The sequence below is a fragment of the Sorex fumeus genome, unplaced genomic scaffold (genome assembly GCF_029834395.1).
Source record: "Sorex fumeus unplaced genomic scaffold, SorFum_2.1 ptg000021l, whole genome shotgun sequence".
Lineage (NCBI taxonomy): Eukaryota > Metazoa > Chordata > Mammalia > Eulipotyphla > Soricidae > Sorex > Sorex fumeus.
In genome coordinates, this window is record NW_026606078.1 from 10728633 (window position 1) to 10755420 (window position 26788).

Consider the following 26788-nt stretch of genomic DNA (forward strand, 5'->3'; position numbering starts at 1 on the left):
TCTCTCTCTCTCTCTCTCTCTCTCTGTGTTCTTTAAACAACAGAAATCCAGTTTCTCATAGTCTTCTCTTAAAAGAGGAGGGGAAGGGAGAGTCCACTTAGGACAGAGGAAGGACCACTAGGACAGTGATAGTTGGAAATGGTCACACAAACTGAATGCTGAAAGGTGGTAAAGTGATATGCATGATACCCTTTCAGTAGCAGTATTGCAAACCACAGGAAAATAAGAGAGACACAGACAGAAGAAAAGTGTCTGCCACAGAGGCAGGCTGCTAGGGCTGGCCAGGGAGGATAGTGGGCAGGAGAGAAACTGAGAACATTGGTGGTGGGAAATGTGCACTGGTGAAGGGATGGGTGTTGTAACATTGTATTTCTGAAACTCAGTCATGAACAACTTTGTAACTATGTATTTCACGGCAATTCAATTAAATAATTAAACAGATAGTATTTAAATCCATAAATATCTAAATCCATATTAGATTTGGACCCACCCCTAAGTCCTGATGGTAACCCAGCCACTTCTTTGAACCTTGTCTCCAAATACAACCATATTCTGAGGTGATGGGAGTTAGGGCTTCAGCATATCATTTCATCGATAGTTACAGCCCATCAGAACTTGACTCAGTGACCACCTCCTCAAAGAGACCTTCCTGCCATGGGATGCAAAGCAAGCCTGGTATTCACAGCCCCTGTTTTAGCGATTGTTGTACTGTGTTGTTTGTTCACATGCTTCCCAAGCATCTCTCCTGCTAGGTTACCACACTGAGTGAGTCAAAGCTGGGGTGGCAGTGCTTAAAGCAGGGACCTTTTTGTGTGTGGGAGATGCTCAGTGACCAGGGCGGGGTGACCATTGTACAGTGGTGAAGGTTGCAGAGTCACTTACTGGGATGCTTGTCAAAGAAGGTGCCGGCCAGGCCTTCAGAGGCTGCTGCTGCCTCCCCAGGTAGCTCCAGGCCCTTCCAGCAATGCCCCGAAGGAATGGGACCAGAGACCCGACCGTACTGGGGCTGCCTGGCTGCCTGGCTCACCATTTCTATTTTTTTTAACATCTAACTTATTTTAATTTAATTTTTATAAAGTAGTTTACAATATTGATTACATTTAATATTTGAACACCAATCCTACCACCATTATACCTTCCCACTATAATATTTTGGTTTTTTTTTTTTTTTTGCTCACCATTTCTGAGATTGTCATCTGGAGAAACAAAATTTAGGATAATTTGAATACATTTAAATGAAATTTTGGTTCAACAGAGAATTGCCAGAAGCAATGCAAGCCTTAAGCCTCTAGCTGCAGGAGGCCCAGTCATGGGGTCTCTGGACAACCCCCTTACCTTCCTTGGACCTGAGTTTATTTCTCCCTCCCTGTTTCTCACGTGGTTCCCAGAGCTGGTCGAGGCAGTGCCCCTGCGCCCCATGGACAGCGGTGCTCAGCTGGGCCTCTAAGCATGAGACTAAGTGAGACCATCTATTGATGCCTAACAACAAGCAGAACAGGAACTCTCGCCTTACAGCCAGCAGATCCCTCCCACCAGGTGTGCCTGCAGTGTGACACCTGGGCCCCTTGCCAGGTGTGGGCCAGGCTCAGGGGCGGGCAGCCAGACTGCTGTCGCATGTGTCCCTTAAGGGATGCGCCATGAGTGGACGCCTGTAGCTTCCCCATGTGGTCTCATCTGCCGTGACTGTCCAGTAACCAGGTTGAGAACGTCCCACCGGTACAGAAGTGGATCTCTGCGCTCTCTGGCAGCCCTAAACTTTCACCATCACGAGTGGCACCACGGAAACGAGCGGGGTGGGAGGATTGAGCAGCCTCGGAAGGGAGCGGTACCTGCCTGGGGTCGTGAGTCACTTCTCACTGTCGATTCCGGCCGGGAAGTGTGCTCTTTGTGGGGGAGAGGAAGCCAGTGGGAGGCAGCTGCGCGGGAGAGCTGAGCTCTGCATCTCCGCACTGGCACCTGCACCTGGGCCCCGGCCAGGACTCGCTCGGCTCAGGAGCCCGGGAGCAGCGGCACCTGCCCTGCACCTGTCCCACTCTCCTCTCTTCCCCCCTGCAGGCCAGCCAGCTGGGTGTGTACCGGGCCTTTGTAGACAACTATGGAGTTGCCATGGAAACAGCTGAGAAGTGCTGTCAGGCCAACGCTCAGTTTGCAGAAATCTCTGAGGTACGTGTGACAGGGCTTCGACGAGTGCACCCCTGTACCTCCCACAGGTGGGCTGTGGGCTGGTTGCTGAAAGACCGTGACCTGGAAGAATACAGTGCATCACATTGACATCCCAGTGTAAACCTCACCTCTGGGTTCCAGATCCTTCTGGGTTGGCTCTGTCAACCCCAGGGTGGCAAACTCTGTTGTCAGCAGACGGTAGGAGAACCCTAGGAAGCATGTTACATCCCTGCGGCCAGGACCAGGACCCGGGCCTGTTGGGTCCCCCAGTGTCCCCTGGCACCTGTGTGCATTCTGCCCAGTTAGCGCGATGCCTGCCTCCAGAGTCCTGAGGCTGACTCTGCACCTTGTTACCAGAGTTTGGGGGGTCAGGGGTTAGAGGGGTTTGTTCTGCTCTGTTCCTCCTCTGGTCTGGGAGCTGGGCAAGCCACGCTTGCCTTGAAAGCTGGGCTGGTATTACTCTCTTCTGTAGGCCCAGGTGGGGTGGGGCCCAGGCCGGGGAATAGGGATCAGTCTGGCTTTCACATGAGTTTCTGGGGGGCTGAAAGCCTCAACTGTGGGTGATAGCCAGAGTGGCCTCAGAAGAGACCCCAGGTACAGAGAGAACAAGTGGGTCTTCCCGGCACTGCTGGCTGTAGATGGGTGACAGTCCCTCCCTTCTGGGCCTGTCGTACATACACCTTGATGTGTCTTCACTCCTCATAAAGCTGAGTGCCTTCCCCATCAGGTGAGGATTCTGGGTGGGAAGACCCATGTGCCAAAGCAGAGCAGCATGGGAACAGGGAGGGAGTTGGGGTATCTCCCTGCCGGTGCCATCTGCTTGGCTTCTCCACCGATGCTCTCAGAAGGACCCAAGCTGCCCAGGCAGGCTGGAATGAAGCGGAAGGAAAAGGAAGCAGCCAACTGTACCAAAGTCCTGGGGGTTGTCCTGGGGTGGGGACAGGGGTCAGAATCACTGCCCAGGACAGGAAGAGGGAGACGACTGGTCTTTGATCTTCTCCCAGGACCCGTCCTAAAGAAGGTGTAAGTGGCATGGCTAGTGAGATGGGAGTTGTCCTTGTTAGGTTCTCAGCGCCCTAGTCTAGAGAGAACAAGAGTTACGTAGAAAGGGCCTTTGGAGTGGAGGGAATTTGGGGGAGGTGGAGTCAGACCAAGTTTGTAAGTTTCTTTGAGACAGAACTCCTAGGATGCTCAAATGCATGACTGTGTCCAGAGTCACGTGACCGAGGGGCTACTTCCCAGGCATGAGTGCGCAGGACTCCTGCATTTTAGAGTGCCTCGTGTTCAGCTCTCACACGCCCTCACGCCCTTCGGGAGCTGCTGAGGCAGACGTCTGGAAGAAGAGGAATCGCCATGAGGGCATTCATCTCAGAAAGGTTGATAGTGTGTACCATGAATGTAAAATGACATCGTTTCTTTCCTGTTTTGAAACGAGTTTTTACTGAACAAAATTTACTTGGATGTAGGATGGGGGGGCAAAGCGATAGTACAGTGGGTTGGGCACTTGCCTTGAACGTAGCTGACCTGGGTTTGATCCTTGGCACCACATATGGTCCCCGAGCAATACCAGGAGAAATCCCTGAGCGCAGAGATAGGAGTAAGCCCTGAGCACCACTATGTTTGGCAACAAAACAAAACAAAAAAAAATGTGAGGTAAGACAAAGAAGAAAAGGGAAACGTTCAAGAAAGAACACAGACCTCTCCAGAGTAGAAAGGAAAGAGAGCTACGTGTTCAGGGGGGATCGTGGGCTTGAAAGAACAAGCCGGATGCCATCTTTTTCATCTAAGTTTCCTGCAGCATGAAAGGTTGGGAAGTTAACTGGGAGCCCCCTGTTCTCTCTGCCAGCTTTTGTTCAGAAGCCTGGGGCTGGGCTCTGCTTGATGACTTCAGCCTCATAGAGTCCTTTCCTCCTTGTTTCCCTTTGTGTGACTGAGTGATGCTTTGACCCAGTTGTGTTCATCCACGACTTAACCCATCAGAAATTATTTTCGTTCTAGAAATCCAAGTGCCTAGTTTTTAGCAGTTGCGTTTGCCAAGTTGGGAGAGGGTCGGAAGGGGGTGGAATCTAGGGTGGGTCTCAGGATGGGTGGGCCTGCCTGTGCCATCTCCAGAGGTCATGCTCGTCCTAGCTATCGCCATCTGCATATTGTCTGGTTGCTCCAAAAACCAGTTTATTTTCTATAGGGAGGGCAGTAGGATTTGCTGAATTCTCCATGGCAGAGGTTCTTGGCCAAGGGATAATTATGACCCCCCAATAAGCCTGAGATATCTTTGATAGTCTGACTGGGCAGGAAAGGGAAGACTTGCTACTGAATTTGTGGGCATCGTCCAGGGATGCCGCTGACTGTCCTGTGGCACCAGAGGGCACACTTGTCATGAGACAGGATCCTGTTTTCGACCCCAAATGTTGGTGGTGCTGAGGCCGAGAAACTATCCCGGGTGATCCTGGGCATGCAGGGCTGGCCAGGTGTTCCCTTAGCTCCTCTTTTCACGCTGTGGCCCAGATGCACCCACAGACTTGTTCCTTGTGAGGTTCTTTGCAGTGAGAGAGGGGTGAGTTTTCTGCTGGCGGTGTTGGACTGTGGGACTTTTCTGCCACATCAGAGCATCTTCGGTTGTCCTTACAAAAGCCTGCTTTTCTCTTGCAGAACATGAGAGCCAGGAGCAACAAGGATGCCAAGGACCAAACCACCAAAAACTCTCTGGAAAGTGAGTTCTCAGGGCCGAGGCCTCTGCGTGCTTCTCTCTGGGTGGCCGCCGCAAGCATGGGGGAGAGGCTTAACAAACATGCTGCCCAGTTGGGTCACTCTCCCTACCTTTGCTTCTCCGGAACTTTAGTAGTGAGAGTAGAGAGACACAGGCCTGATGGGGTTGAAAGAACATGGTTGAGACCTGCTTGCCACCACCCAGGAAGAATGACAGGAGATAGCAGGTGCCCACAAACCAGACATTGACGGGTACTTTAGATACGATCGTTTTGTCTCCAAGGGCCCTATAAGGAAGATTTGGTTTTGTTGTGTTTTAGTTGAAAGAACAGGTCTCGAATGAAAGTAAGCCTGGAAACATTAGGTGATGGGCAGAGAGCATGAGGCCGGCCTTGTCTGGCTTTGCGTTCAACCTCCTTGTTCTGAGCAGAAGGTGAGGTGAGAAATGTCATCACTTCCCACTCCCAGGTATTAGCATGGATAGTTACATGCAAACGTGGCCTCGCCATCTTCTGAGCCTCGGTTTCCCTGACTGTACAGTGGGGATTGCAGAGCATGTCCTAGTCATGAGTCACATGGAAAAAAGGCTCCTGACATGTGAGAACATGTATTCAAGCATTTCTGCCTGTGCTGGGTTCGGGCCCACCAACCTCCGGGAGCAGTGGGGCCAGCCAAGAGCAGCTGGAGCTCTTTCTTTGTGGCCAGCTGCCTGCTGGGAGGCTAAGGACTGTGCTGGCTTCTGTGTCTCCTCCAGGGATGGGTGTTGAGAAACTGTCCGTCTGTTCCCGGGGCGCTGTTTGGGCCAGAGAGAAGGTCTCCCACCAGGGCTGTGCCCCCATTCGTCCTCCCCAGGGCCTTGGTGGACTTGACACCTCGGGCAGGAAGACCCTGAGTGATGGTTACCAGCCTTGTGGGCTGATGCCCACCGCACGCTCTGCACCCAGCATGTATTTGGCGTCACAAACTTAAACTTTTCAGGTCCAGCCTTTCAAGGACTCTGGGTTTTAGCCGTGGTGCTGAGTCTGCCCTTGTTACGGAGGAGCTGGGCCTTGTGGGGGTGGGCGGGCAGGTGGCGTGGCTCACCCTGCCTCTCTCTCCACAGCCCTGCTCTACAAGCCCGTGGACCGGGTGACTCGCAGCACGTTGGTCCTGCACGTGAGTCTCTCTGTCCTCAGTGGTCCGGGGCATTGCAGCCGCCCTGTGTGACCATCTGGGCCCTGGCCCTCTCCTCTTCTCTCCCTGGGGCTCTGGCCTTTGCTCTCTGGGGTCTGGCACCCACCACCTGCTTTGGCAGGAGCCATACATCTTTATTGAGGAGCAGAAATGCCACCTCAGAGGCAGGAGCGATAGTGTAGCGGGGAGAGTGTTTGCCTTTCATATGACCAGACCTGGGTTCAATCCCCAGCGTCCCATATGGTCCCCCGAGCTCACCAAGAGCGTTTCTTAAATGTCGAGCCCAGAGTAAGCCCTGAACAACCCCTGATGTATCCCCCTTCCCACCGCCCCTCAGCAGGAGGGAATGTGGCGGCAGGGCAGGTGTCTCCGGGCCTCTCTTCGGGACACCTGCTGGGGAGGCAGTGGCACAGTGGGCATCCCGCCTCACTGCACACGGCTCCATCAGCATCTGGGCTCAGTTTCCAGGAGCACGGACACCGGATCTGGGGGACCACTTCTAAGCCCTGCTGTCCCGGCCTGGGTGGAGGTCCCTCAAGGGGCGGTCTTCATGCTGAGAAGCCCAGCCCTCCCGCCCCATGACCCCATCCATGTGTATATTTAGAACAGGTTGTACATGCGTGTGTTTTTTTTTCAATTGCCACTAATTCACTAGAAGTGTTTGAAGTCTTCGTTTTCTTTCCCACTTCCTCCCCGCAAAGGAACCCCCCACCACGGTATTCTTTATGCATGTGCCAATAGATAAAGGAACTTCTTGAGATCATGTAGTTTCCTCAAGCTGTACCTTGTTCCCACTTTTTGATTTTTGACCTGTTTCTCACTTGGGTCCAAGCAGTTCTGCCTCATTCTCCGCTGAGCTGTGCAGTATTCCAAGTGGAGAGTTCCTGGCTCTCCTGCAGTTAGCAGAGGCAGGATGGTGGAACGGGGACCCTTTTGGGGTCCGTATCGTAGACTGTTCTATTCACTCGTGATTCGCTTCCCGGGAAACTGTGTGACCTCTGACCCCTGAGCCTCTTCCATGCCCGTTTGTGCTGCCCAGGGACTCTCTGCAGACAAAATTTGGGAGCTAAGGGGATTTCTCTTACCAGGCACCAGGGCACTGGTACCAAGCATGACCAGGTGCATTTCTGTTGGAGCAGGAGTCAGTATTCTCACCTTGTTTCCAAGGGGCACTCACCTCTCAAGGAAGGAAAAGCTAGGGAGGCCCTTGCCCAGATCAGTGCTCCTAGACCTGGACCAACTCTGCCCCCTAGGGGAGACTTTGGGTTTTGGCAAATGCCGATGAGGGAGTGCAGTGGGTGTCACTACCCTACTGGTCGTAGGACAGCCCCTGACTCGGAATGTCCCCTGTACCAAGGTGTGGAAGCCCGCCATAGAGCATGCCCCCAGCAAGGGCTCATGAGGGTATACTTAGGGCCTTCTTGTGAAAAGTGCTCCCACGAGCCCAGGCCCCTGGTGAGAGGTAGCAGGGCTTGCCCCGTGCAGGAGGGGGATGCCTGGGACCTCGCGCTCGCTCACTTGGTCTCCCAATCCGCTGCAGGACTTGCTGAAGCACACTCCCTCCAGCCACCCCGACCACCCCCTGCTGCAGGATGCCCTCCGGATCTCACAGAACTTCCTGTCCAGCATCAACGAGGAGATCACCCCCCGCCGGCAGTCCATGACCGTGAAGAAGGGAGAGGTGAGCTTGGGTGTGAACTTCATCTGGATCCACCGGAGTGTTTCTTGAACTGAGAGCAGTCAGTACTGGCTTTAAGGCTTCAGAGGAGGGGCAGGGGAGAGGGGAGAGGAGGTGCACTGTGCATCTGTGAGGTGACACTAGCTGAAGATCCCACCAGGCAGACTCTCCCCTCTGTCCTCCGCATGCCCTCCCACCATGAACAGGGTCCCCAGTGCATGTGTTCCAGCTGTGAGCCTTGAAATTCTCTTCGGGTTGGTGTAGACAGTTGCCCCGGGGGATTGAGACAAATCAGCTGCAGCTCTGATTTGCCCACCGGACCCGCCCCCCCCCCATAGAAATCTCTTTGCTCGTGGTCCCCCTTCCCTGCTGACCGGCCCTGGGAGGGCTCTGCGCGTCTGAGTAGGAATGGTAGTGCCTGGGCGGGGTGGCACGAGAAAGATCTGCTCCCCCTCTCATGTCTGGCTCTGCTGACCTCAGTGACATTTGCTCCATGAGAGTGATGGCTTGGGTACCTCCGCTGTGAGAAGGGGGGATAAGGCCTAGTGACCTCTGAAAGGTCATGGGTGTGACTCACATGTGCCTTCATTATGCCCTTTATTTCTGGCATGTGGTGATACAGATGACTTGGCGGTGGCTAGATCAGATCACGGGCTGATGCCCATCTCCTACCTCCATGCCCAGCTATTCCTGATACAGACCTTGCTCTCCAGTCAGTTCGTGAACCCCCATGCAGTGGAAAGGCCACTAGAGTGGCAGTCCCCCTCTTGAGTTTGAGATTGCCCTCTGTGTCCCGGCTGCGTTGAAGTGGGGTCCGCTTTTCTCTGCTGTGCGCCTGTCCTCTGCGAGAGCAGGACACAACGGCCTGGGAACCGCTGTGGGAAGTTGGGCTTAAAAGGGTCTTGAGACCTGTGAGAGTCACAAGCACAGGTGCAGGGTGAGAAATTTGTTTTGTTTGGGAGCCACACCCATTTTGTTATTGCTCTGGGCTTCCTCCTGACTTTGCGCTCAGGGATTACTCCAGATGGGGCTCGAGAGCCATATAGGGTACCAGGGATCGAACCCCAGGTCTGCGGCATGCAAAGCAGGCGCCCTACCCACTGGACTGTTGCCCTGCCCCAAGGGGTGACGCTTTTTGCCTTGAAGATGCCAGGAGAGAGGGCTGGCCGCTCCATGTTGTGTTACTTTCTATGCGAAATTGTAGCTGGGGAGGCCTTGGGCTTGGGAAATACCTGTTTTCCCCCTCATGCTTCCATTTCCAAATTTGGCATGTGACTTTGATGATGGGGAAAACGGGGAAAAGGCATGACTGCTGTGCCCTCCTGACCTGGGAAGGCAGAGATCCTTTTCTGTTTGCAACGCAGGAGACTGGAGGGCTTGAGCAGCAGCCACTGAGTGATTGGTCCAGGATGAGGTGAGGGCAGGTGTCCCCGGCACAGTGCGTGCCCGCAGCTAGATGGTTCTGTCCTCTCCCTGGCCCCTGTCTCTGGCCCTGGTGCAGAGCTCCGTGGAGGGAGGTCACTGCAGGGAGGAGGAGATGCCATTTCAGTCCAGCACAAGGTGGCTGCCAATTTATTTAGCTTTAGTTTGGGGGCCACCCCCGGTGATGCTCAGGAGTTACTCCCGGCTCTGCACTCAGGAGATACTCCGTCGTACTTGGGGCATCATACAGGAATCAAACCTGGGTCAGTTGCATGCAAAGCAAGTGCCTTATCCACTGTTGTGTTTCTCTGACCCCCCCACCGTTGTTTTAGACATAGGGACAGTCCCCTGCTTCTCCCTCTGGGAGCAGGTGCAGCGGCAGCTCTAGCTGTTTTCCCTTTCCAGGCAAGAAAAAGGTGGACACCCCAACATCCTGGATGTTGGGTGGTGTCCACTGTCTGCTCATCATATTCCCCTCCTGGGCCCTGCTGTGAGCCCAACCTGTCCACCTACCCCCGGCCTCCTCGTGTGGTCCCCTCATTTTTTCTTGCAGTTCTCACTGCTCCAAGGCTGTGTCTCCAGACAGTGGCCAAGGGCAGTTTTGGGTGGCTTTATTCTGTGACACTGAGCTGTGACCAGCAATCGCCCAGGAATGTGCCCTCCTTAAGCTCTCAATGAAGTGTCAGGACTGTGGGGGCCTCTGGCATGTTGTCCTGGCAGGCACCGTCCTGTGGGGTGATGGGCGAGAGCTCCTCCCTCCATGCATTTCACAGTTCACAGCTGTGTGTGTGTGTGTGTAGGCATGTGTCAGGGCAGAGGCAGGACGGGCTTCCCTTTTGTTTGTGGTCTGTCTGTCTGTCTGTCTGCTTCAACTCTGCCTTTGCCGCCCACCATCCCCAGTTCAGAATTGAGGTGAACTGGCCAATGCAATTTGGACATTTCGTTTCTCAAGGGGTGAGACACTTTTTGGAGCCATCTGCTGTTTTGTTTTTGTTTGGGGGGTCACACCCATGGGTGCTCAGGACGTAGTCCTGACTCTGCACTCAGGGATCACTCCTGGTGGGCTTGCGGGACCATATAGGGTGCCAGGAATCAAACCCAGGTCAGCTGTGTGCAAGGCAAGTTCCCTGCTCCTGAACTGTTTCTCCAGCCCCTTGGAGCCATTCTCTGTCTGGACTCCACAAGACCCTCGTGGAAGGAGACTGGCTAATGGACTGCCCTGGGCTGAGGACAGTCACGGGTGAGGCCCTGGAAGAGGTGGTGAGGCTCAGTTGAAAGGAACCTGCGTTTTGTGTTGGAGCTAAACGAGGTAAAGAGGCCGACCATATGGGCAGAGTTTTTCAGGGCTACTACAGAGAAGAAAGTGCCCAGGCCTGGGGCAAAATCCTGGCAGGGGTGGGGACCTCTGGTGCCCCAGGTGGGGGTACCCCAGCAGTGTTTCTCAGATCTAAGTGGGCTCAGCTGTGGAATGGAGGTGTGTCCAGCCCACGTGGCGGCCACGGGTTCAAAGGCTGTCCACCACCCTGCCGTCAGCTCAGCTTGCAAGTCCACAGTAAGAGGTTGAAAGAAGTTCTGACAGGCCGAAGGCAAAAGACTGAGCTCACGGGGAAGATCCTGCCGCTTCTCTCGGGCTTTCTCTAACCTCCACGAAAGCATTGATGGAGTATGACCTCACGTCCTATCTGGCTTTTTGCTCTTCATCTCAGTGGCTCCTTTTCCAGGAAGTGGCAGGGCTGGAACCTGCTGCTGGGACCATTCAGCCAAGTGGCATGAGTTGTTTATTTATTTATTTATTTATTTATTTGCTTTTTTGGGTCACACCCGGCAATGCACAGGGGTTACTCCTGCCTCTCCACTCAGGAATTATTCCTGGCGGTGCTCAGGGGACCATATGGGATGCTGGGAATCGAACCCGGGTTGGCCGTGTGCAGGGCAAATGCCCTACCCGCTGTGCTATTGCTCCAGCCCTGGCTGAGCTATTTTGTGCCATGCTGTGCCCTGGGGCTTGGCTGCGCCGGCCTTACAGTGCTCAGCGGCTCTGAGTCAGCAGCAAGCTCCCCTTGCCCACTCCGCCCTGTCTCTCAGGCTCCTCTGTGCTCCTGTTTCGTTCCCGCCATGGTCCCTCGGCTTTTTGCTGACTGCGTACCTGCACGCTGACCAGGACCCCCATTTCCACACTGACTGAACAGTGGAGCCACTGGCGCACCTCACAGCCAGCGCCTATCTGAGCAGCGCTGGCCTGGCCACTTGGGGTCCCAGGAGTTGGAGGTGGGGCTGCAGACCGCCCCTGGGGACAGAACCCACCCATGGAGCAAAGCCAGGGCCACCCTTAGCTGAAGGGGTGCCTTAGTTCTACCGTAGCTGCCTGTTCCTGCGGTCTTTTGCTCAACCCTCCCTTTGGTGACTCTGGTCTCACCTGGCCAGGCCTTGCTGACGTTTATACTCAGAACCCCCAGCTCTGGGCTGGAGAGATAGTGCACTAGGCCTGGATGCTGCTTTTGCAGGCTCAATCCCAGACATCTCATATAGTCCCCCGCGCCTGCACGGAGTGATTCCTCAGCCCAGAGCACACCACTGGGCATGCGTCCCAAACCCAAAGCCAGGCAAACCAAAATGCACCCCAGCTTCTGTACCTAAGAGATGCATTTCAGCTGCTTCTCCCAGAGCCCGGGACTGTGAATCTCCATTCAGGCTGCTTTCAAAAATACCGTTGACAGGGCTGGGGGCCAGCACATGTGCCTTAGCCATTCCCTCTCGGTTCTGGAGGCTGCCGAGCGTCAGCCTCCCAGCCTTCAGAGGCCGCCTGGCCAGGTACCAGGTGGAGTTTACTCACTACGTGCATGTAGACGAGGGAGGGGCTTCTCTTCTTCCGCTGATCATAAAGGGGCCAGTTCCATCACGGGCTCCTATCCTGAGCACTCCATCTTAACCAAGTGACCCCCAGTCCTTTCTCCAGGTGCCCATCACCAAGGCTTAGTGGGGCTGTATATGGGTTTGGGGCAGTCTCGTGGGGAAGGACCACACACCCACCGTCGCAGGGTTTCTTGCAGATCCCTCTTCGGGGGCGTGTGTGCTTGCAGGCAGGGTGGTGTTGCCTGGGTGGCAGTTGGAGGTGGCAGGCCAACCTCGGGGAGGACCTCTTGGGGAGGAGAGGCAAGAGTCCAGCGCGGATGTTTACGCTCAGATACAGGACAGTGCATACATTTGTCTTGCATGCAGCCGACTCAGGTTCAATCCCCAGCACCCCAGACGGTCCCCCAAGCCCCACCAGGAGTGATTCCTGGGACAGCCAGAGTCTTGCCGTCTCAGCTCAGGGTAACGGGCGACACTACCTTTCAGCCACGACAGGAATACAACTGTGTCTATGGGACCTGCAGGCCCATGGGACTTGACAAGTAGAGCCCATAGCTCAGCACCAGGCCCATTTAGCCCTCCAGAAATATGCCACCAGGCGGGTCTTCTTTATTTCCCATCTTATGGGAATTGACACTGAGAAGTTGAAGTGTGGAGAAGGGCAGGACACGGGCAGTGCAGGTGCGTGACAGCCCAGGTCACCTCCCTCCTGGAGGGTCCCGGAGTGTGGGTGATGCTCTCAGTTGGAGGAGGGCAGTGCTCTCACGGGCTGCCCACTCTGGTGAGTTCCTCCTGGGTGCTGAGTCAGAGGGACAGGCCTCTCCGATCACGTGACCTCCCAGGGTGGGGGTGGAAGGGCATGACTCAGGTGTGGTCCCAACCCTGCCCCAGTCTGTGCCCTGGAGGAAGGAATGAGTGAGCGGGTGGAGAGGCTGGGCTGAAGGCCTGAGCTCAGGGCTGGCGTGTGTTTCAGAGGGAGCCATCCCCTGGGCAGGGCGGCTCTCCACTCAGGGCTGCTTCCAGGGCCTGGCAGGACAAGGTCTGGGGACAGGAGTCCCGCGGCCAGTCCCCAGCCAGAGCAGGGAGCCTGGGCTCCTGAGGAGACCATGTGAGGGATGATGTAGCAACTGATCCCTTGGTGGGGGCTCTCAGTTTCCAGAGAAGGGAGTCTGCTCCGGGGCTGGGGGTGGGGAGGTGGGAGCATGGCAGCAGCCTCAGCCCCCAGGATTGATGAAGGGGCCTGGCTCTTGGATGGAGGCAGGTTTAATGTCACCGCTGGGGGGGCCATGCCTGGGAGCACCCTCCTCTCTGTTCTCTTTCTCTCTTCTCTTCCTCTTTCTCTCCCTCTCTCTTCTCTTCCTTTCTCTCCTCTCTATCCCTCCTTTCTCTTGTCTCTCTTCTCTCCTCCCTCCCTCTCTTTCTCACCTCTCTCTCCCTCTTTATCTCCTGTCTTCTCCCTTCTCTCTCATCTCTCTCCCTCCCTCTCTCTTCCCCTCTCTCTCTCTCTCTCTCTCTCTCTCTCTCTCTCTCTCGTTTTGTTTTGGTGCCACACCCCACAGTGTTCACGGGTTACTCCTGACTCTATGCTCATGAATTACTCCTACTGGTGCTCTGGTGTTTTTCACATCTAAGTTGGCTTAGCTATGGAATGGAGGTGTGTCCAGCCCATGTGGTGGCCACAGTTTCAAAGGCTGTCCACTGGCTGGTCGTTAGCTTTGCTTCCAAGTCCACAATAAGAGGTTGAGAGAAGTCTTGGCAGGCCACAGGCAAAAGACTGAGCCCACAGGGCGAGACCGTGCCTCTTCTCTAGGACTTTCTGAACCTCCGTGAAAGCTTGGAGTGCCAGGGATCGGACCCGGGTCAGCTGCATGCAAGACAAACGCCCTGCCCACTGTCCTCTTGCTCCAGTGCCGGGAACCCCGTTTGTTTGCTCGATGTTATCTACTAGGGTAACTTTCGAGAGCCCAGGGTGGGGCCGGGCCTCCAAAGCAAAGCCGGGCTGCCTGTGGGCAGAACAGCTGTGACATGGATGGGGTGGCCAGAGGCCAGAGGTCAGCCAGCGCCGTCCAGCCCCACACTGTGGTGACAGCTTTCTTGCATGGCTCAGGTGGGATGCCACAAGGCAGTAGGGCTGATGGGGAAGTGGGGGCACTCTGAACACTGCACATCGGCATGGTGAGGAGGGAGGCGAGTGACTTCTGTCTGACAGTTGGTTGCTGTGTTAGCTCAGGAACTGTGCCGGGACTGGGAGGTTTGGGTCCGCCAGCTCAGGGCCTGGAGTCCACTAGGAACTGGACGCGGGGCGCCCTCTGCTGGTGGCCAGCAGACGCTCGGTGCCTTTGTGTGGAGGACTGCTGTCCCCATCGTGTCACCCTCCAACCCCTCACCAAAGCGTCCTTGGCCCCTGCCTCCTGGGCTGGGTGACCCCTTCAGGTCCCCGATGAACGTTTCTCTGGCGCCCCAGGCTCTGGTTCCCCTGGGTGCCAGCACCCATGGGCCGTCTGCTCGCAGCAGGCGGGAGGAGGGTGGTGACGAGGCGTCATGGGCACCCTCAGTGCTGGTGGGGATACCACCTCTTCAGTGTTCGGACCGCGAGTCGGGCTGCCATGACGGCGACCTGTACCTTTAGTCGGGCGAGTCTTGGGGGCCCTGGGCCAGGCTGCATTTTCCTCTGGGGAGGTGGGTGGAGACAGGGAGCGAATTCCTGAGAAGGGTCGGGCTGCAGAGAGCAGCAATGCCAGCCACAGATGTGTCAAGGGCATGGGGGTCCAGGGGCGCTCCTGCGGGGGAAATGTGGGTAGACCCTCACCTGCCGGGCCATCACAGCAAGGGCTGGGAGTGTGGTGGTCTCTCTGAATGGTCTTTGTAACCGGGAACCCCTGAGCATCTGATCTCCCTGCCGTATGCTTAAGGGCTCCCAAGGGAGCGATCACACATGTAGCTGTTGGCTGTGTTGCCTTGGACCGGAGCTGGAGCTCCCTGGGCTCAGGGTTCTCATCTGTGAAATAGACGTGAGGGCCTGCCACAAACACAAACAGCACACATACCTGCAAACACTCTTTCTCTTTCTCTCTCTCTCTCTCTCTCTCTCTTACACACACACAAATACATGCTCACACTCACCACACACACCCACATTCATACACTCGCATTCAAATATACACACCAGCATGCACGCACACACATACACTCACACACACACACACACCTGTGTGCTCTCACAGCACATGCTGCTGGTGCTTGAGGAAGACTTGCACGCCAGCTTCATCATGTCGCTTCTCAGCACAGCAGGGCGGGCACCTATGCAGAGGAGCTTCCGGACTCTGTTGAATGAGTTGCCAGCTTACTTCTGTGGGTCCATTTGGCACCCCCTAAAGTTCTGAGAACCCATGGGACCCGAACATCCAGATGCAGCCAGTGTGGCGCTTGTTTGGGGCTAGCCTCCCATTGCTCTGTCCGCTCTGGGTCTGGTCAGCCCATGCCTCAGGGGCAGCTGGGTGACCTCTGCTGCCGTCCAGTTGCAGGTGTCCCGCAGGCACTGGGGTTTTAGCCCCTCGGTGGCACCCATGGGGGCACTGGCATGTGAGCTGTCGCCCTCCCCTGCGTCACCCTCAGAACAAGCCCAGGTGCTCCTGCCTCACTGTGTCCCCCCTTGATCCCCAGCCACTAGGCTGCTCTCGCCCTGGGCCTGCTGCTGACCGTCCCTCTGGGAGCCTGGGAGCGCCCCTTCTCCCTAGGGCTGGGTCTCTCTTCCCCTGAGCCTCGGCCTCCCCGTCGGAGGTGGGCAGCTGGTCCAGCTGCAGCGCGCTCCTCCCTGGCCTCTGTTGCCATTGCCCGATCTGATCCCCCCTCTTCTGCAGGCCAGGCGGCATGTGGCCCCATGTACGTCCTGATGGGGGAGGCGCTGGGTGTGGGGAGTGGCCCCGTCCTCTCACCTGAGCCCCCGCCCTCACGCCCACAGAACCGGCAGCTGCTCAAGGACAGCTTCATGGTGGAGCTGGTGGAGGGGGCCCGCAAGCTGCGCCACGTCTTCCTCTTCACCGACCTGCTGCTGTGCACCAAGCTCAAGAAGCAGAGTGGAGGGTGAGCACGGGCCCGGGGGTCTATCCCAGAGGTGTCGCTGACCACACGGCCAGACCATTCTCTTTAAGTGACATTTCTATGTCCGGGTCACGGTCTGAGGTCACCGTGAACAGTCTGGAGAGTTCCTGGCTTGGGCTCAGTGACTGAGCTCTTGGCCCATAGCGGGGTGGGGGCTGGTAGAATGGCTGGCAGGGAGGCGTGAGTGATGGGCTGGGGGTTGCAGGGGCAGCTCGAACCAGGGTGCGGGGATTGGCCTCCCAGCCCCGGAGGCAGGCACCACGATTGTCACAGGTGGACACTCCTGCTTTATTCTCTGCACCGATGGGATCTGACACCTGGGGGGTCTGAAGGAAGAAAGCCTAGCAAGGGCGTGGGAGCACTGAGCTCTTCCCTTTATTCTGGCATTGACGTGCTGAGCAGATTTCTTCAGGAGAGCCTCAATTTCCTCATCTGCCAAGGGATTGGTTACCTGGGACAGAGCTGCAGCCCTCCACACTCGGGGTGGAGGTGCTGTGAGCATAGGGTGCCTTGGAGCGGGGCCTGTCACACCCCTCAGGGACAGGGTCATGCATGTAGAGTCCTGTTTGCGTGGGGCATCAGACTGCCAGCGCCCTCATCCTTGCGTGGCGTGGGGATTCGCAGAGGAAGGCAGCGTGCTCACGTGCCCCTTCCCCTCACCCAGCAAAACCCAGCAGTACGACTGTAAGTGGTACATCCCGTTGACGGACCTCAGCTTCCAGACGCTGGACGAGTCGGAGGTGGCGCCCAACATTCCCCTGGTTCTTGACGAGGAGCTGGATGCCATGAAGATCAAGATCTCTCAGATCAAGAATGATATTCAGAGAGAGAAGGTGGGACCGGCTAGGTCGGGCTCTGATACTTGAGCAGGTGGTCGGGCAGGAGCAGGTAGGGGGGCTCTGCCAGGGTCTCACCCCACCTCACCCGTTCCTGCCAGGCAGCAGCTGTACATAGGTGGGCTGGGGGAGGGGGGGCATGGGTGTCCACGGTCCTGCTCAGGATTGCTCCAATAGGGAGTGAGTTCCATGCTGGCCTTAGGTCTTCAGAGGTTCAGAAGTTTGTAAGGAGAGTGAGGCCGAGCCCCTCTTGCGTAGGGTCAGGGGTCAGCCCAGACCAGAGTAGTGCCATTACAGTGGCCACAGATGAAGTGGGTCCCTGAAAGGCTGGAGCCTTGGACCAAGCGATAGTACAGTAGTCAGGGTGGATGCCTAGCTTGTACCCTGCCCCGGCTTCGTTTCTAATGCCATGTGATCCACCGAGCATCTCCAGGTACTGCCCTGGAGGTCCCTGAGCACTGCCCTGTGTGGCCCTACACAGCCTCCACGGCCTCTTGTGTCCAGCCCAATGGGCTGAGAATCACTGTTGTGGTTCCCAGACCTCCTGAGCACTATATCCCCTAGCCCACCCCCCAAAACAGGATTGGGGGGGGTCTGTGAGCAGGGGGATCTGCCTGAGCCCAGCGGGCAGTTCTCCTGCCCGCTAGTCTCCTGCGCCTCAATCCCGGAAGCCGAGCAGAGCACTGAGAGGAAGTCCGACAGTAGCGTGGACAGCCCGTGGACCACTCACCCAGCGGGCCTGCTGCGGCCCTGCCGCCGCTGCTTTCATACGTGGTGCTCTTTGTCCCCTCCCCTGGGATGGGCTTGGACGTGTGCCTGGCCTCCCCAGGGCCCCTTCCAAACTCTTCCTGGGGCTGATGCTCAAATGGGCTTGGATTTGGGATGGAGCAGGGGCCGCCGGGTTGCAGTGTCCCTGTGGACGTTTTCCAAGTTCTGGAGACATGCAGAAGGTTTGTGCAGGTTCGCCCTCTCCGCCGTGGGAGGCGGGGCCAAGCGCCCACGGGAAAGTGGGCTGGCATGTGTCCAGAAGCGTGAGCGTGTCTTAGTCCTCGCGAGACCAGCCGGCCATGGCCGAGTAGCCCCGTCCCCTGCTGTGTAGCAGCTGGAGTGCCCCCGCTCCCAGGGTGGATGTCAGGGTGCTGGGGGCCTGCCGGGAGGAGACCAGCCACACTGACCTCCCCGCTTCCCGTGGCCTCTCCCTACAGAAAGCGAACAAGGGCAGCAAGGCCATCGAGCGGCTGAAGAAGAAGCTCTCGGAGCAGGAGTCGCTGCTTCTGCTCATGTCCCCCAGCATGGCCTTCCGGGTGCACAGTCGCAACGGCAAGGTGAGCGTCTGCCGCACCCCGCTCAGCCTCCAAACCCGTCTCGCGCCCCCAGGCACAGCCACAGGGCCCCGGCCATCACACCTGGCACTGCGCCCGAGACCTGCCTGTGGGGCCTTTGCCATGACAGCACTTGCCTGCTGGAGAGGCGGGTCCAGGTGGCACCCAGAGACACGAGAATCCCTGTCCCTAGTGCTTTGGGCTGTCATCTCTGGGTGGGGCGATGCTAGTGCCACCCTCACCTTTGGGAGTCTGAACAGGACAGTGGGGGCTGTGACGTATGCATTTCTGACCCTCGGGGTGAGATGCTGTCTGGGGACCTCGTGGGAGAAAGAGGCCCCTGTGCCCTGGGTCTAGCTGTGGACTGAGCCTCTCCCTCCAGGGGAAACACACACACACATACACACACACACACACACCCTCCAGGGGAATTTTACGCACATACATAACACACACGCCCTCTGGACCCCCCTTTTGTGCGGCCAGGAGCACAGGCATGCCTCCCCGGAGCTATCCACAAAGCCTGCTGTGTAGGAGGGGGACGGAGAGCTAGCGCCGTGCTGTGTGCGCGCTGGGCACCAGCAGCCCTGTGGCTCGCAAGGGCCTTGCCACAGTGAGGAGGGGCCTTGGCTGCAGGATGTACCGGGGCATGTGCTCCTTTTCACCCTCAGAGTTACACATTCCTGATCTCGTCCGACTATGAGCGCGCCGAGTGGAGGGAGAACATCCGGGAGCAGCAGAAGAAGTGTAAGTGTCTGCAGAGAGCCCGCCTGGCTGTTGATCGGCTTTTGCGGGTTTCATCCTTGGGACTCTTTTTTTCTTTTCCTTCCTTCCTTCCTTCCTTCCTTCCTTCCTTCCTTCCTTCCTTCCTTCCTTCCTTCCTCTCTACCCTCCTTCCTTCCTTCCTTCCTTCCTTCCTTCCTTCCTTCCTCTCTACCCTCCCTCCTTCCTTCCTTCCTTCCTTCCTTCCTTCCTTCCTTCCTTCCTTCTTTCCTTCCTTTTTCTTTTCATTTCTTTCTTCTTTCCCTTTCCCTCCCTCTCTCCCTCCCTCCCTCCCTTTCTCTCTCCCCTCCTCTCCCCTCCCCTCCCTCCCTCTCTCTCTCCCCTCCCTCCCTCCCTCCCTCCCTCCCTCCCTCCCTCCCTCCCTCTCTCTCCCCTCCCTCCCTCCCTCCCTCCCTCCCTCCTTCCTTCCTTCCTTCTTCCTCCCTCCCTCCCTTCCTTCCTTCCTTTCTTCCTTCCTTCCTTCCTTCCTTCCTTTTTCTTTTCATTTCTTTCTTCTTTCCCTTTCCCTCCCTCTCTCCCTCCCTCCCTTCCTTTCTCCCTCCCCTTCACTTCCCACCCTTCACTCCCCACCCTCCACTCCCCCACCTCCCTCCCTCCCTCCCTCCCTTCCTTCCTTCCTGTGGAACTCATCTGCCACCCTGCACTTTGCAGTCCCGTTGTAGCACACTGCTGCCCCCTAGTGCCAGCCTGAGCACTGTATTCTGGGTGACCTGGGCTCATCTGCTGAACAGTTGATGGGTCAGGGAGCTCTGCACACCTCTGCCCTTTTGCCATTTGCGCCAGGGAACTGTGTGCTTCATTTCTCTCTGCGGTTCCCCTGTATCCTTGGGGACCAGATGCAGCTGGCGGCTCTGATGGCTAGTGGCTGTTCCTCTCCAAGGGCTCCCTGCTGTAAGCCAAGATCCTCCTGTTGGCGGTGGGTGTGGTGGTGTCTTCTCCCTGCTCAGCGCTCTGTGCAGACATAAGCCTCTCTCCAGACCCAGCAGGGAGGGGACTGACTTACAGAGGGGAGGATAGAGCTGGGCTGGTCTCTGGGGAACCCTGCAGGAAAGACGGCTTGTGGTGGTACCGAGTGATAGGCAGACCCCGTGTCTGTCGGGTCACGTTACGCTCCCCCCTGCCTTCAAGTCCAGCCTGGGCACTTGGTGGGCACACCGCCCTCTGCCAACTACCAGCCCCTCCCTCAGAGCACAGACCCAGGGCATGTGAAGGCCCAGTAGGTGATACTTGGACTCTTGAGCAAACCTGCTGGGGGTCCTGGGATGCCCGAGTACTTCCATTGTGGCTGGTTGTATACCTGTCTTCCTCCCTTTCAGGTTTCAAAAGCTTCTCCCTGACGTCTGTGGAGCTGCAGATGCTGACCAACTCGTGCGTCAAACTTCAAACTGTTCACAGCATTCCACTGACCATCAACAAAGAAGGTGAGCTGTTGACCCATTCCGCTGTCCATGCTGCTCTGAGGCCACGGAGCTTCAGTCCACAGGGGTGACTGTGGCTGCTGAGGACGCGTTGGCCTCCACCAGACATAGACAGGAGGGGTTAGAAGCGATTGCTCCTGAGATGGCTGCTGTCGAGTAATGCCAGAGACCAGCGGTGACCAGGTCCACCCTGGTCCTGAGACAATCCTTGCAGCCGCTGTTCCACTCCCCTGTCCTCCTATCTCTCCTGTCAGCAAGTGTTGGCGCCGAGTTGTGCTGCCTTGGTTTCAGTGTCACACAGTTGAGCACATTCATACAGGGATAAACTTTTTTTTTCTAGTTGGGGCAGTTGGGGGGTAGGGGGATGGCATACCCGGCTGTGCTCAGGGCTTACTCGGCTCTGCACTCAGAGAGCACTCCTGGTGGGGTTTGGGGAAACCCTGTGGGGTGCCCGGGATCAAACCCAAGTCAGCCACGTGCAGGACAGGCACCGTACCCGCTGTCCGGTCACTCCAGCCCCACACAAGTGTCTCCTTACGGGTGTGTGTGCACATATGCCTCTGTCACTTGCCAGCCTAGTTCTTCTCCTGTCCTGGGAACCTGAGATTTGGTCTTGCTCATAGGTTTGCCTGGATCCTAAGGTTTCCCTGGCTGTGGTTCTATTCCGCAATGCTGCCTTGCCCCAGAGCTGCATAGCCACTCAGTGTCTCCTTTGAGGATTGATTTAATTTAATTTGGTTTGGTTGTGGGGGCCACATTGGCAGTGCTCAGGGCTTACTTTGGGTGATGCTTGGAGGACCGTATGCAGTGCCCAGGATGGAACCAGGGTCAGCTGTGTGCCAATCTATCTCTCTAGCATAAAGGTTGGTTTTTAAAGCAGAGCCTTGCCATGTCCCAGGAAGACTGACTCCTTTCTGCTCTCTCGCACAGACGATGAGTCTCCTGGGCTCTGTGGTTTCCTGAATGTCATTGTTCACTCCGCCACTGGCTTTAAGCAGAGTTCAAGTAAGTGACCGAGGTTAACTATGGCAAAGCTTAGCCAATCCTCCACCCGGAAGGGCTGATTGGACAGGGTGTGGGAAACCAGGAATGTGACTCAAATGACAAACAGCCACCTTTGACCCTCAAGTGGCAGTGCTGGTGCCAACCCATGGATGGAGTTTTCCCAGAGTGGACAGTGCCCTTTCCCAAGCCTGTCTCAAGTGGGCGGGTGAGCGCCCTCTGCTGGCGGGTGTTACCGTGGCCGTCTCACCGTGGGCTTCTGTGCTTCTGGGCCCCTGGCAGCAGAGGGGATTTAGCTGATCTGAGGAGTAGAAAGCGTCCCCTTTCCCTCCTTCCTCTTGATGGGAGGGGCTTCTCCATGCAAGGTCGAAAGGGCTCCGTGTAGCAGGGACATAAAGCAAGAACTGCGTTCTTCTCCCTCTGCTTTACTGTGAAACAGAGCGAGAGATTTCCCCCTGACAAGACACAGATAGAAGCTGTGTTGATAAATACGCATGTGATAAAGGATCTGTGTCCAGGAATGTCATTTTATAAAGTAAAGATGAGCAAAAGATTTATGTAGGTGCTTCCTCAGAGAAATACCCATCACTTACAAATACCCGTCACTTACAAATACTTACAGAAAAGATGCAGATCATGTAGGGAGATGTCAGAGTAGGTCCACTGCGCGATGGTGCTCCACGCCCTTTAAGAAGGCTGCCACCAGCAGGATTCACTGTGGCTAGTGTTGACAGGGTCCTGCTCTCAGCATCCGAGAGCATTCTCAGGGTGGGCCGACTGTCAGTGATGTCGAAGGATCCAGCCACCTGGAACATAGTTCCACCATTCTTAAACAGTTAAATACCTCCCTATTCTGTGTCCCAGGTGCCCACTCTTACATATTTAAACTAAGGAAATCCAGAACTCCACTTGGACTCAGATGCTAGACACATCGTGGTTTGTCCATGCACTGGAGCCCCATTCTGCTATAAAAACGAAGAAATGGTTACAGCCAGCACTGTGGATGAACCTTAAAAAAAAAAAAAAAACCATGGTACCAGACCCAAAAATGCAAATGACCACATGGGGTAGCTCTCTGTGTCTGTGGAATTGCCAGAAAAGGCAGCAGAGGGAGGACTGACCCCAGTGGGCATGAACGGGCTTTTCAGGTGCACACACTGTCCCAGTACCTGCCACAGCCTGACATTTCCTAAAACTCCTTCACTGTGTACTTAGCTTGGATGGGCGAGTTGCATGCTATGCAGGTTCTACCCCCCGAAGCTGGAAGATGCACACGTCATTGTTCCTCTTCCTCTCCGGGTGCTGGTGTTTCTGGGGTGTCGGCTCCCGCCTTCCTCCCTTTCTGCATACGCTCCTCCCTCCCTCTTCCTGGGGACTTTTCTGTGCACAACACAAATAGTACCCACAGCTGCCTTTCCATCCCCCCCTTCCCCTTCCCCCTGTCTTGTTAGTGGTCCATACTTTAAATGTTGTGCCAAACTGAACCGATCCCTCATGACCCGCAAACTTGTTTCTTTTGTCTATACCAGCATGGAATACCACCTTGCAACCAACACCTGTCCGTTTTCCCATCTTTCCAGTGAAGTGCTTTCTCTGTAGCTTCCTTACGTCTCAGATCACCTGTCTTGTCCTTTGTGTCCTCCATCAGTGACCTCCCTGCTCCCTACCACCAGGCTTTGTCCACTCAGACTCCCGTTCCACCCTACATCTCTCCGTGCTGAGCTGCTTTCTGTGCCTCACACTGGGCTACAGCCTCTTTGCCCCGAGTCTTCCTGAAAAAAACTCATAGCAGGATTTTTGCAGACTCACAAGCTGCCCATGTGTGTCCCTTACCAGGTAATGTCCCATTCACCTTTGTCATGATCACATCATGCGGGAGATTTTCTGCCAGGGTGTCATTAGTAACTCAGAGGTGTTGGTTCCCAGCTGTAAGCAACAAGGAGGGTCTGGTCACTGTGTGAGGGACGGGTGCTGCTGCTGGCCACCCGTTGGGGGTCTCATTGATAAAAAGAAGATGAAAATAATGCTGGTCTTCCAGAAAGCAGCACTTGGAAAAGCTGTTAACTGTCTCCCTCCCTCCTACAGATCTGTACTGCACACTGGAGGTAGATTCCTTTGGGTATTTTGTGAATAAAGCCAAGACGCGAGTTTACAGGGACACAACAGAACCAAACTGGAATGAGGTGAGGCTCTGCTTTCTCCTTCCCGGCAAGCTTTGCATGAACCCCTGGCCATTACCAGAAGACCCGTTACTCTACAGAAAGTCTGAATCTGGGGAGAGGCTCCCTCAAGCTTCCCTGGGCATTCCTGGAATCTGCTGGGGGAAGGGGTGACGTGTCAAAGAGTTTTTATTTCTGTGTTTCCGAGGTCCTTCCACTCACCACCTCCCCCCCCCCCCCCCATCCCCATCACAAAGAAATGGCCTATTTTGCTGGAGAAGTGTTCCGAAGAAGAACTTAAAAAGGGCTTTTTGTCCTGCCTTTGTTATTGCTCAAGTGTTTACTTAGGAGGTTTCCATAGCGCTTTTCCTCTGAGGTTGGAATGAGTTGGCGCCTGCCTGACCCTTCCAGTGACCGGACGCGTGAGGCTCTGCCCCGGGGGTGGGTCCGGGGGGCACCCCAGACTCTGCTCCCGGGCCTCCCTGTGTTTGTCCTGGGGTGTTGTGTTGTATTCTTGGCTGTTCTGTTTTCCTCTGCCTCGAAGTGGGACTCGCTTGCCCTGTGCTCTTCAGCCTTTGGGCCTGGTGGCAGGTATTGGAGAAGCCCTCAGGTCCCCGAGAGGCCAGTTCCCAGCTTCTGGCGCAGCTGCAGCCAACACGTTGCTCATGCTCAAGCATGTAGGTGGAGTAGCGTTTCTCAGCCAGGGGTCACAGGACCCCATGGGGCCCCCAGGATATTCTGCTGGGCCACCCCAGTGGACGTTGCACAAAGGGGGCTATAGCATGAGACTAGAGGCTCGCAGGAGAGGTAGGGGCTCAGGAAGGGAACAAGGTCAGCAGGGGAACACGTTCAGAAAAAGTGGATCAGTATTAGGGTGGAGGTTGCCAGGGAGAAAGCTAAGAACCATGGGCTGCCTGGTTCATCCTGGTGTTTCCTGGCGCCTCCTGGCCTCTCCTGATCTCATGTGACCAGCAGGACCATGGTAGGGCCCTAGCCAGCTCTCCTTGGCACCCCCTGCTGGCCCGTTGGACTTGCTGCCTCGGGAGGGCAGAGCCGTGGCTGCCCAGCCTGACTTCCTGTTGTGGCCGCTCTGTGGGAGTAGAGCCTGGACGCATCCATGGGAAGAGGCTTGGGAGAGAGGGCGCGGGCCTGACGCAGCACAGGCAGTGCGAGAGGTTCCGGGTTCTGCCAAGGAGTCAGGAAGGTTGTAGAGTCTTCCCTGGTAGGAAACACATGCTGTTCGTTCTCACCTCCTCTGGGATTCAGAAATATCTACCCCCCACCCCCACCCGCAACCCCCTACTTCCGTTTCACCACCAGAAGCCCATGCAGCAAAAGCATTGGAGTGAAAGGTGGAGTTGACTGAAGAAATACTGAGGGTGACGGGAGGAGAAAGTTAGTGAGTAGCCCACAATCCACTGCTGACTGCCCAAAGTTTTTGTCGGAGCAGTTCTTGCCTCTTAGGTTCTTTCTGCTCCTTCTCTGCCCTGGATTCCTTTTTTTTCTTTTCTTTTTTTGGTTTTGTTTTTTTGTTTTTTGTCCCTTTCCAGATTTTTAAATTTTTCCCCCTTTTAATTGATTCACCATGAGGTACAGTAACAGCTTTCAAGTTTGCGCTTCGAACATAACAATCATCAAACACCCATCCCTTCACCGAGCACATTTTCCACCACCAAGATCCCTAATCCGCCCCCCCGCCCCCCACCCCATTCCATACCTACCCCTGCCTGTATGGCAGACATTGCACAATACTCTCTTCTTCTACTTTGGTTACCTTCAATATTTCAAGATTTTTAATTTTTAGGCCAGCTTTCGAGCTACAACAAACCTGAGTGCCACTACCCCCACCCCCTGCCCCGACAGCCTCCTCTGCTGTCAAAACCAGAGTGAGTGACATGTTGACTACACAGTCCCTAGACTTATCTGCAGTAGAACTGCCCTCCTCACCCCCCGAATCCTGGTAAAGGTGGTGTGGGGACCCATCCAGGTGCTGTCTTCATATGTTTGGTTTGGGTTGTGAGACATCCGGAGTTTCTGGAAGCTCTCGGACTAGGCCGCATTGTGATGCTCGGTGGGGCAGTGGTTTCTGCAGGTCAGCACTCCAGGAGTAAAGGGAGGAGGGCCTTGAGCCTCAGGGGCCCCTGGGGGTGCCAGGAAGCTGCTTCATGCAGAAGATTTCCAGTGTTCCTCTACCCCTTGCTGAGAGCCATTCTTAACCAGGGATTTTCCTTCCTTCTCCGGGATGCAGGAGTTTGAGATTGAGCTGGAAGGCTCCCAGACGCTGAGGATACTGTGCTACGAAAAGTGTTACAACAAGCTGAAGATCCCCAAGGAGGACGGCGAGAACACGGACCGGATCATGGGGAAGGGCCAGGTCCAGGTGGGGCTCACCTCCTCCTCTCCCCACCCCCACCCGTGGACTCCTGCCCTAGCTCGGCCCCCGGGATCCGCCTAAACCCCACCTCTGGATGCTCTGGAAATGGCCAAGGGCGGGGCCCCGGGGAGGGCACCGGGCTGGAGCACCAGCAGCCCTCATTCCGAGGAACGTTTGCCTTGGCACAGCCTGGCTGGCACCTGCACAGGTACTTTCCTGCCCACATTGATCTGTGGCTTTTACCCCCAGCTTGTCCCCAGAGGAATTTGCATTTAGTTTGTTTTTCCAACCGAGACCCTCTTTAACCCCTCAGGAAGGAACTGTTAGGTGGTGCCATGGATGGAACTGGGCAGGCAAGAGGCCATCTTTCTGTGAGAAAGCATTAGCGAGCGAGTCCACTGTTCAATGGCCCCTGTCTGGTCGGGCCCAGGTTGTAGCAAGAGCTGTTGTTCCTTAAACGGTGGGTGCCCCCCAAAGTTGACTTAGACACCCCAGGGTGGGTCCCTGGGCTGTCTGAAACCCATCTGGGGCAGGGGGTGCAGGCGGAGCAATAGTAGAATGGGTAGAGTGTTTGTCTTGCATGCAGCTGACCCAGGTTTGATCCCTGGCACCTCATACAGTCCCCTGAGCACTGGCAGGAGTAACCTGAGCATCACTGCATGAGGCCAAAAGCCAAAACAATAAAAACAAAAAAACAAGTTGTCTGGGGCTCCATCCTTCAGAAATTCACCCGGCCCCTGGAAGCCCACCACCAGCTTCCACATTCTTTGTATATGGGCCTGTCATGGAGCTGGGCCC

General features: G+C 56.0%; 1 protein-coding gene across 1 annotated transcript in view; it reads left to right on the forward strand.

Annotated features, from left to right (window-relative positions):
- The window catches only part of BCR (BCR activator of RhoGEF and GTPase), a 119289-nt gene that overhangs the window by 77375 nt on the left and 15126 nt on the right, over window positions 1-26788 (forward strand). Inside the window, exons 5-16 of the mRNA XM_056113615.1 lie at window positions 2056-2163; window positions 4813-4873; window positions 5972-6024; window positions 7583-7723; window positions 15957-16078; window positions 16761-16929; window positions 18138-18257; window positions 18926-19001; window positions 20354-20458; window positions 21386-21460; window positions 23543-23640; window positions 25865-25996. Coding sequence (XP_055969590.1) covers window positions 2056-2163; window positions 4813-4873; window positions 5972-6024; window positions 7583-7723; window positions 15957-16078; window positions 16761-16929; window positions 18138-18257; window positions 18926-19001; window positions 20354-20458; window positions 21386-21460; window positions 23543-23640; window positions 25865-25996 — 1260 coding nt within the window. The remainder of the gene's footprint in view (window positions 1-2055; window positions 2164-4812; window positions 4874-5971; window positions 6025-7582; window positions 7724-15956; window positions 16079-16760; window positions 16930-18137; window positions 18258-18925; window positions 19002-20353; window positions 20459-21385; window positions 21461-23542; window positions 23641-25864; window positions 25997-26788) is intronic.